The following is an 11,278-nucleotide window of genomic DNA, read 5'->3' on the forward strand; positions in this document are numbered from 1 at the left end:
TGATTTTTAGTTGAGATTTTCTATGGTAAAAAGTAAATACATTAAATGTGACTTTTGTGTATAATAAGATACAAGGTGTCCTGTCTTTTAGTAATTTATAATCCAGCAACTTTATTGTTTGTACTGTAGACTTATTTTATTTGTTGTACCTACTGTTTTAATGAATGAAAATTAAGAACTCTGCCATGTTTCTGAGGTATATTCTGCAGCAAAAACCTCATATTGCTAACTTGTGCTCTTAATTCTTAAGGCCTAAATTTTGATGCCTTTTTCCCTCTCTAGGTAATGCACGAACCATTGCAAACCTGGCAAGATGCACCTTACATTTTTATTGTACATATTGGCATTTTATCCTCAAAGGAATTATCGAAAGAAAATTCACTAAGTAATCTTTTCACCAGTAAGTTCAATTCATTTCTGTTTTAAAAGTTTGTGTTAATTTTTACTTGTGTCATTTATGGCAGTAGGGTAACATTGTTTAAGCAAGGGAATAATTTAGTAAGAAAGTTCTTGTGAAGTGAAAAAAGTGGAAGAGAAAAATTAACATGTTTTTGCTCTCAGTATTACCATTCAATCACAGGCACTTAACATATCCTTTCTTCTTAGATATTATAGATACTGGATTTCATTTTCCTTGGATTCTCTTTTAATTTATTTTATTTATTTATTTATTTATTTTTTTTTGCAATTGTAGGTGGACAGCATGCCTTTATTTTGTTTATTTTGTTTGTTTACTTTTATGTGGTGCTGAGGATAGAACCCAGTGCCTCACATGTGTAAGGCAGGTGCTCTGCCACTGAGCTACAACTAATTTTTAATTAGTATCAGTGTTCTCAGGGTTCTGAACCAGAATTGTCAAAACTTGGTTACCAAGTCAAAATTTAAAATATTAATTAACCTTGGTTATTTTTAAGTGCCTGAAGAATTATTTTTTTAAATTTTCTTTCATACATGTACTTAAAAATTTTTTTTTTAGTTGTAGTTGGATACAATATCTTTATTTATTTATTTATTTTTATGTGGTGCTGAGAGTCGAACCCAGCGACTAGCATGTGCTAGGTGACCACACTACCACTGAACCACAACCCCAGCTCCACCTCAAGAATTTTTCTTAAGTGTTCTTTCTGTTGTTTTTTTGTCAGTGCAGTCGTTGCTTCTTGCCTGGAGTTTGTCAATACCTTCCTAACTGATTGTACTTTCTTGGTGTCTGTTTTATATTTTCTTTTATTTTGTAGCTTTCTTTCTTAGCTTGATTTTTGTTTTGTTTTGTAGTTGGACACAATCTTTATTTATTTATTTATTTTAATGTGGTGCTGAGGATCGAACCCAGGTCCTTGCACATGCTAGGCAAGCACTCTACTGCTGAGCCACAATCCCAGCCCTTACCTTGCTTTTTTAAAAATTTGTTTTAATTAGTTGTACATGACAGTAGAATGCTTTTTTGCACTTTAATATATCATACATAGATGGGATATAATTTCTCATTTTTGAAGTGTACATGTTGCAGAATCATGTTGGTCATGTAGTCATATATATATATATATATATATATATATATATATTTGTAATGATGTCTGTTTTATTCTACTATCTTTCCTATCCCCACATCTCCTCCTCTTCCCTCCTATCACTTCCCTCTACCTAATCTAAAGTAATGCTGTTCTTACCTAGTGCCACCCCCCCTCTTATTGTGAATTAGCATCTGCATATTAGAGAAAACCTTCAGCCTTTGGTTTTATGAGATTGGCTTATTTTGCTTAGCATGATATTATCCAACTCTAACCATTTACTAGCATATGCCATAATTTCACTCTTCTCTAAAGCTGAATAATACTCCATTGAGTATATATACCAATTTTATTTTTCCATTCATCTATTGAGGGAAACCTAGGTTGGTTCCATAGTCTAGCTATTGTGGATTGAGCTCTATAAACTTGGTATGGTGCGTCACTATAGTATGCTGATTTTAAGTCCTTTGGGTATAAACCAAGGAGTGAGATAGCTGGGTCAAATGGTGGTTCCATTCCCAATTTTCTGAGGAATCTCCATACTGCTTTGCATAGTGGTTGCACCAATTTGCAGTCCCCCCAGCAATGTATAAGTGTACCTTTTTCACCACATCCTCGCCAACATTTATTGTTGCCTGTACTCTTGATAATTGCCATTCTGACAGGAGTGAGATGAAATCTTAGAGTAATTTTGATTTTCATTTTTCTAATTGCTAGAGATGTTGAACACTTATATTCTTCTGTGAAGTGTCTCCTTAGTTCCTTTGCCCATTTATTGATTGGGTTATTTGTGTTTTTGTGTGTGTGTGTGTGTTTTTTTGAGTTCTTTATGTATCCTAGAGATTAATGCTTTATTGAAGGGGCATGTGGTAAAGACTTTTCTCCCAATCTGTAGACTCTCTCCTCATGTTATTGTTTCCTTTGCTAAAAGGAAGTTTTTTAATTTGAATCCATCCATTTATTGATTCTTGATCTTTTTGCGCTTTAGGAGTCTTATTAAGGAAGTCAGATCCTAGGCTGACATGATGAAGATTTGGGCCTGCTTTTTCTATTTCTATGAAGAATGTCATTGGGATTTTAATAGGATTTGCATTAAATCTGTATAACACTTTTGGTAGTATGGCCATTTTGACTGTATTATTTCTGCCTATCCAGGAACATGGGAGATCTTTCCATCTTCTGAGGTTTTCTTCAGTTTCTTTCTCTAATGTTCTGTAGTTTTCATTGTAGAGGTCTTTCACCTCTTTTGTTACATTGATTCCCATTATTTTATTTATTTATTTATTTACTTGAGGCTATTTTGATTGTGAATGGAGTAGTTTTCCTAATTTCTCTTCAGTGGATTCATCTCTGATGTACAGGAATGCATTTGCTTTACAGGTGTTGATTTTATATCCTGCTACTTTGCTGAATTCATTTATTAGTTCTAGAAGTTTTCTAGTGGAATTTTTGGATCTTCTAAATATAGAATCATGTCATCAGCAAATAGTGATAGTTTGACTTCTTCTTTACTTATTTGTATCCCTTTAATTTCTTTCTTTTGTGTAATTGCTCTGGTTAGAGTTTCAAGGATGATGTTGAATAGAAGTGGTGAAAGAGGACATTCTTGTCTTGTTCCAGTTTTTAGCAGGAATGCTTTCAATTTTTCTCCATTTAGAATGGCCTTGGGTTTAGCATATAAATAGACCACAATACAATAATACTGGATTACTTTAACACACCTCTCTCACTACTGGACAGATCTTCCAAACAAAAACTAAATAAGGAAACTGTAGAACTAAATAATACAATCAATAATTTAGACTTAACAGACATATATAGAATATTTCATCCATCAATGAACATATTATGCTTTGTGGCATAAGATATGGTCTATTTTTGAGAAGGCGCCATGTGCTTCTGAGAAGAAAGGATATTTGTTCATTGATGTAACATCAAAATCTCTGGGACACCATGAAGGCAGTACTAAGTGGAAAGTTTATTGCATTAAGTACATTCATTAAAAGAATAAAAAGTCAACAAATAAATGACCTAACACTACATCTCAAAGCCCTAGAAAAAGAACAACAAATCAACACCAAAAGCAGAAGACAGAAAATAATTAAAATGAGAGCTGAAATTAATGAAATCGAAACAAGAGAAACAATTGAAAAAATTGACAAAACAAAAAAGTTGGTTCTTTGAAAAAATAAATAAAATAGATAACCCCCTGGCCATACTAATGAAGAGAAAATCAGAGATAATTCAGATTACTGAAATACAAGATGAAGAAGGAAATATCACAACAAACAGTTCTGAAATACAGAAGATAATTAGAAACTATTCTGAAAATTTATACTCTAATAAAATAGAAAATATCAAAGACATTGACAAATTTCTAGAGACATATGACCTACCCAAACTGAATGAGGAGGTCATACATGATTTAAACAGATCAATTTCAAGTAACGAAACAGAAAACAACATCAAAACCCTACAAACCAAGAAAAGCCCAGGATCAGATGTATTCTCAGCTGAGTTCTACAAGACTTTCAAAGAAAAATTAACACCAATACCCCTCAAAGTATTCCATGAAATAGAAAAGGAGAGAACACATCTAAACTCATTCTATAAGGCTAATATCACCCTGATACCAAAACCAGACAAAGAAATATCAAGGAAAGAAAACTTCAGACCAATATCCCTGATGAACATAAATGAAAAATTCTCAATAAAATTCTGGCAAGTGTCATACAAAAACATTAAAAAGATAGTGTACCATAATCAGGTGGGATTCATCCCAGGAATGCAGGGTTGGTTCAACATACGGAAATCAGTAAACATAATTTATCATATTAATAGACTTAAAAACAAGAATCATATGATCATCTCAATAGACTCAGAAAAGGCATCTGACAAAATATAGCATATTTTCATGTTCAAAACACTAGAAAAACTAGAGATAGTAGGAACTTACCTTGGCTTTCTTAAGTAGAATATGGAATAGAATCAATGATGGCAGTCTTCTTTATCTTGCTTCTAACTTTACTGGCAATATTGGCAGATTTCACCCTTAAGTACAATGCTGACTATAGATTTTTCAAAATACTCTTTTATTTGGTTAAGGATTTTTTTCCCCCCAAGTTTAGTAAGTATTTTTCTCTCTCCTCTTTTTTTTTTTTTTTCTTTCAGTGCTGGGGATTGAACCCAGGGCCTTGCACATGCTAGACAAGCACTCTACCACCGAATGAAATTCCCAGACCTACTAAGAAGGAATACTCAATTTTATCAAATAGTATGATGATATAAATAGGCTTTCTCTTTAATATTTTAGTTTAGTTTAGTTTTTGATACCAGTGATTGAACTCAAGGGTATTCGACCACTGAGCCACATTCTCATCCTATTTGTATTTTGTTTAGAGACAGAGTCTCTCTGAGTTTTGCTCAGTGTCTTACTATTGCTGAGGCTGACTTTGAACTCAAGATCCTCCTGCCTCAGCCTCCTGAGCTGCTGGGATTATAAGCATGTGCAACCACCCTGGCTTTCATTTAATATTTTAATGTGATATATTAGCTGGTTTCTAATTTTAGATCATTTTAAAATTTCTGGGATGCCATTCCTTGGTCTTGGTACACATGCCTTTGTGCCCTCTCATACACATACAAAAACATTATTTGGTTCTGTTTGCTAGTATTTTTATTAAGTTTGTTGTTTGTGTTCAAAGTAAGATTGGCCTATACTTTAAAGTACTCATAAATTTTCTATAATAATAATAATAAATGTTTTACTTTATTTTTTCTATTTTTCTTTGAATTTTTTTTTGAGGAATTGTACTTCATAGAAGATTTTTAAGTTGTGGATGAAGTTATTGATGGTATTTACAAAAGTCTATATCTAGTTTTAAAAAAATCCTTAATATTGCTTTTGTTTTCTCTTTTTAACTTGTTAAGTCTTCTTAGAATTTTGTTTTGTTTTTATCATAATAAATCAGCTTTTGATTTTGTCAATTTTCCCAACCATTTTTTTGTTTATTTCATTAACTGCTTTTATCTTTTATTTACTTTTAAGCTTTTATGATTTTTGTGTTTAATGCTTAATTCCCAATTCAGAAATGAGTGTTATTGTGCCTTATAGTGATAAGGGATTTAGCAAATTTAGGCAAACCAGCAGGTGGTGGAGTATGATTTCTGGACCCATAATTTTATGTGTATCCTTCAGGCTTCCTAGGCCCATGACTTTCTAATGGATAATAGTCTCAAGGAGAAGTTGCTGGCATTTATTTTCAACCTTCTTTCTTTGAAAAGGATGGAAAAGAGGCCCTCTTTCATTCCCACTTGAGTTGCCTTCATGCATCAAACCTGACTCTGGTTTCTCTTCTTTTTCTTTGAATCCTACTAGTTTCAGTGATTTATAGGAAATGCTGCCATAGCTTGGTTTTGGGCCCAGGATCCCACATGGTCGGGGATTCAGCCTTCTGCACTGTTCTGTGTTTCTGTTCAGTTTTCATTCTTGGAAATGTTTATTTTATTTTAAGCAAACTTTTAAAAAAATACATATGTATATATTTTAGTTGTCAGTGGACCTTTATTTTACTTATTTATATGTGGTGCTGAGAATCAAATCCAGGGCCTCACATATGCTAAGCAAGCACTCTACCACCCAGCCACAACCCAGTCCCTGTTTATTTTTGAACTTGTGTCCTTTTTTAAAAAAAATACTTTTTAAATTATAGTTGACAGAATACCTTTACTTCATTTATTCATTTCTATGTGGTGCTGAAGATCGAACCCAGCGCCCTGCACGTACTAGGTGAGCGTCCCTGCTGAGCCACAACCCCAGTCCCTGAACTTATACCCTTTTTGTTTTCTCCTTTATGTTTTATCCATTGGTTGTTAGGAGCTCAGAAGGTAAATGAATACAGGACTTTACCATCTGAAAGTCCTAGAATTAACTCTCTAAAACAGTTTCATTGTCTCTTCTTTCTTTTAAAACTTTTGATGGGGCTGGGGTTTTAGCTTGGTGGTAGATAACTTGCCTAATGTGTTTGAGGTACTGGGTTCGATCGTTGCTACCACATAAGAATAAATAAATAAGTAAAATAAAGGTATTGTGTTCACCCACAGCTAAAAAATATATATTTAAAAGAAGTTAAAAACCACCTTTGATTACTCCCCATTGCCTGTAAAGTGTCCACATTTTCCAGTAACGTTTGAAAAATTATAATTTCCCCAAGTTTACTTTTTGTTAACTTATATTAATGCTATTGTATTGTACTATGTATGTTTAAGGCTATATGCCCTTTAAATATACAGCCCACGTTTTCACAACAGTTTTTCTGTTTCTCTCTCTCTCTCTTTTTTTTTTTTTTTTTTTTTTGTGGAAGTGAGTATTGGGGATTAAGGCCAGGAGTGCTTAACCACTGAGCAACATCATCAGTCCTTTTTATTTGGAGACAGGATCACACTGAGTTGCTGAGGGTCTTGCTAAGTTGCTGAGGCTGACTTCGAACTTGTGATCTTTCTACTTTAGCCTCCCAAGTCATTGTGATTGCAGGCTTGTGCTACTGTGCATAGCTTATTTCCTCTATCTGGAAGGCTTTTTACTTTATCATGGAAAATACTCATCCTTCTGGGTCTGGCTCAGAGGTATAGTTCTCTGTGTTGCTTTCTAAATCCTTTTTCCTTGCTAGATGATAATCCATTAGATGACAGAAAACACCTTATCTTTCTATCTCCTATTTCTCATAAGCCTGTAGCACATAGTGAGTGGTCCTTAAGCATATATTTTAACATAGGCCGCGTGGTAGAGTTAGCAATATTTTCTGTTCTTTTTATTTTGTTTATTTTACCTAAGTTTCTCTTAAAGGGTCAGATAATAAGTGTTTTCTCTGTTGCAACTATGCCAACTGTGGTGGTGCAGAGGCAGCTGTAGATAAATGAGTGGATGTGACTATGTTACAATTAAATTGTATTTACAGAAGAAGTAGATGGCTAAAATTGATCTCTGTGCTGTATTTTGTTGACCTCTGGCATAGAATAAACAAAGAATATGACATAAATATTCACTAATTATTTTGTTTGTTCTTTTATTAAATTAGGAAAAGGTATAGAGTTAATAACAATTCTGGTTTGAAAGTTTTATAATTGATCTTATGGTATCCCCCCCCCCCCAAGTATTGGATCTGGTTTACTTTCTATAATGGTATATCCTTTTAGTCAGATAAAAGCTAATAGGAAATTTTGATTAGATGGGTAGGTATTGCTTGTCTAGAGGTAATAATATTTTAGAAAAATCAGATTTTTATTTATCAGTCATACCTAGATTTTACCCTTTTTTAAATCAATTATAGTTAATCTTAAAAAAATAGTACATCTTAAAAATTAGTTTTATCAGTTATAGGCAGTCTTATAATACTCAATAAGTTTGCTTCAGTAAGACTGTTTTTCAGATTCATGTTGTTGCACTTTAATTATTGGCAAAAGTTTTTAAAAATGTTAACTACCAAGTTTTAAGAAAGTCCAGTTCTTTTTTTTTTTGGTGTCAGGATTCTAGATACATGATTAGGAAACTGGATTGTTTTCACTTTATTTTGTCGGCAGGTACATTATTTGTAAGAGTTAATTTGAATTTGTAGGTTTTAAAAAATACTTTCATTCTCTAAATAATACACTAAAACAACAAGATTATATAAAATTGAAGTCAGTTAAAAAAAAGTAGTAGGAAAGTATAAATAAGCAGATACAGAAGATAAAGGGGATAGAATAAAAAAAGGAAGCTTTGTAAAAAATTTTAGTGATATATTGTGAGAAATATACATATGAAGTGTATCTGGAATTTAGAGGAGATGAGGAATAGTTCTAGATAGCCCACTCGGAGAAGTCTTTCTGGAGGAAATATAATTCAGTCTAGTCTTTATGGGATATGAGTCCATACTCATCCCACATCAGACTGGAGCATGGATTTTGGAAACCTGTGTAGGATATAGGATGAATGATGAGAATACTTAATGAATTTCAAAATGCTGTACAAATGTAATGCAATATTCGTAAGAATTGAAGTGGTTAAAAGTAAATGACCTGGTAAAATTGTCATTCATTTTGTCAAATATTAGACAATATTAGACAAAAGTCTAATTTCTGAATCCATTAAATTAATTTTGAGGACTGTGTTTTGGCAGTGACTGTTGAAGTGAAGGGTCCCTATGAATATCTCACGCTTGAAGATTATCCATTGATGATTGTAAGTGAATTTATATTTTTAAGTTCAGTATTAGATGAGTTTAGCTTGAAAAATTGTCCACGTTTTGTGGCAGTATTTTTTTTTTTAATTTTTCCTGTGCAGCTTAGAAAATGTTTTTTGATGTTCTGTACTTAACTTTATTAGACTGTTACTTTGGTAGAGTTATTATACCCTGAGGGCCTCATTTTTTTAACCTGTAAAATGAAGAGGTTAATGACTTTCAGATTTGAGACTTGAAAAGTATTTCATAGATTGTGTTACACTTCATATAGTCTCTCTAGGATCTAAAGTAGGGCAACAACCTTACAACCCTATAGTTGTACAATGATACAACCCTATAGTTTCTGAGTCCACTCAAAGTAACTAAGTAATGAAGGTTTCTCCTATTCATTTTGTATGTGTTTATAGACACATGGCTATCTGATTACTCTCTTCTTCTTTCCCTTTAATAGTTTTCCCATTTTGTGTTTTGTGATCTCTTCAGTGTTCTTCTCATTTATATAAATTTGGATTGTGAGCTAAAAGAGACCAGTCACCCTTAAGGATGAGTCCTTGTATACTCTGACTCTGCTCAAGAGGAGATAATTCTTCAACTTTTTTAGTATAACACTCCAAAAAAAAAAAAAATCATTTTTTTTTCAAATAGAATGTAGGATATGTATATTTTTGTAGTTCGTTAAGACTTATAAAATGCGTAGCTCTTAGCCCTAATTCTCTTTTTCATCTCTTACCCAATTGGATGACAGTTCTTCATGGTGATGTGTATTGTCTATGTCCTGTTTGGTGTTCTGTGGCTGGCATGGTCTGCCTGCTACTGGAGAGATCTCCTGAGAATTCAGTTTTGGATTGGTGCTGTCATCTTTTTGGGAATGCTTGAGAAAGCTGTCTTCTATGCAGAATTTCAGAATATTCGATACAAAGGAGAGTCTGGTATGTAATAAAAAAATTTACCAGTTTGAGTGATTGGTGAAATGTATAAAAATTTTCCTAAGGTCAAGAATAATTAAATAGGTCTACTTTTAAAATTAGCTAATTATTAGAATAATTTAAGCAGAATCACTATGATTGTGACTTTTCTTTTTGATCTTGTAATTTAAGGGATTAGTGATATAAGGATACTTTTACTGAAATATATTCACACAATAGTTGCCATTTTGGGAATGATTATTAACACCATTAAATCTTAATTGCAATTGATATATAAGGCACCATTGTTGTTCTTTGTGATGCTGGTGATCAAACCTGGGGCCTCATACACACTAGCAAGTGCCCTACCACTAAGCTATATCCCAACCCTAAGGCACCATTATTATATACATCAAGAAAGAAAGTAGGGCTGGGGTTGTAGCTCAGTGGGAGAGCACTTGTCTAGCATGTGTAGGCACTGGATCTGATTCTCAGCACCACATAAAAAATCAATAAACAAAATAAAGATATTGTTCATCTACAACTAAAAAAAATTAAAAAGAAAGAAACAGTACCAATTTAAGAATGCCAGTAAGCTGCCATTGATAGTAGGGTACATTTGATTTCAAATATCTTAAAAAATATGGAGGAAAATTGCATCCAAGAATTGATAAAATGTAGGGGTACCAAGAAAATAGGAAGTTGCTTTTATTTTATTAAGGTGAACTGGTTATATCAAGAGATTGCTTTGTACTGAAGTTTATTGAGATAGCTTCTGTAGCTTTCAGTTTTTCCATCAGGACATTTGATTGTTAATAATTATTGTTGCAAGATATTCTAATTAGATCTTTGAAAGGGCTTAAAGTAGTGGGTGCAAAGTTGAAAATCAGACACATGCATGTGTGTGCCTGTATGTTTTGTACTTTTCTATGTATAGCTATATTTTACTATTTTAAAAAATGGAGAAGAAATATCCTTGATACTACAAACATGTACAAATTGTCCATGTAGGGTGAGCTATTCTGTTAAGATTTTAGTGAAGTTGGGTAGGAGATGAGTTGAGCACATGTGAGTAAGATTTAAGAAGTAACAGCTTGTATGCTTTTAAAAATTGTGGAAGAGGTTTTCTTTTTTATTAGGACTTTATATCAGTGCTTATTCTGAAGAGTGTTAGTGATTTATATTTGATATTGGAATTATGTCTTTTGTATAGTGCCATTTCTTGCTTTCTTTTTTATCGTAGTCCAAGGTGCCTTGATCCTTGCAGAGTTGCTCTCAGCAGTGAAACGCTCCCTGGCTCGAACCCTTGTCATCATAGTTAGTCTGGGATATGGCATTGTCAAGTAAGTAGTAATTTCCTATATGAAAGAGCAAATTAAAATGATGACTAAAATAAAATACTGTTGCAGGTTTCCCATATAGTATTTCTGAAAGAAATAATTCTGAAATAAGAAAAGATATCTGGAATTTTGGAACATTGTAAGTATTGGGAAAATATTACTATTTCATTTCACTGCTTCAAGTGCACCTGCAGAAAAAACCTGCAGTGTAACAAATAATTCTGAAATACCAAACTTGGAAAAAACTTAACAGTGACTTTACTCTTCCAAAAATTTTTTGCAAGTCAGACTTTTGTTGTTGTTGT

At 32.9% G+C, this 11,278-nt stretch overlaps 1 protein-coding gene across 3 annotated transcripts in view; it reads left to right on the forward strand.

The window, feature by feature from the left end:
• Positions 1–11,278, forward strand: part of TMEM87A (transmembrane protein 87A) — a 62,125-nt gene that overhangs the window by 20,159 nt on the left and 30,688 nt on the right. For all 3 annotated transcript variants that reach the window (XM_081289428.1, XM_081289426.1, XM_081289427.1), the window contains exons 7-10: positions 283–400; positions 8,666–8,727; positions 9,474–9,657; positions 10,877–10,976. In XM_081289428.1, coding sequence (XP_081145554.1) covers positions 283–400; positions 8,666–8,727; positions 9,474–9,657; positions 10,877–10,976 — 464 coding nt within the window. The remainder of the gene's footprint in view (positions 1–282; positions 401–8,665; positions 8,728–9,473; positions 9,658–10,876; positions 10,977–11,278) is intronic.

The sequence above is a fragment of the Spermophilus citellus genome, assembly GCF_964194105.1.
Source record: "Spermophilus citellus genome assembly, chromosome: 4".
Classification (NCBI taxonomy): domain Eukaryota; kingdom Metazoa; phylum Chordata; class Mammalia; order Rodentia; family Sciuridae; genus Spermophilus; species Spermophilus citellus.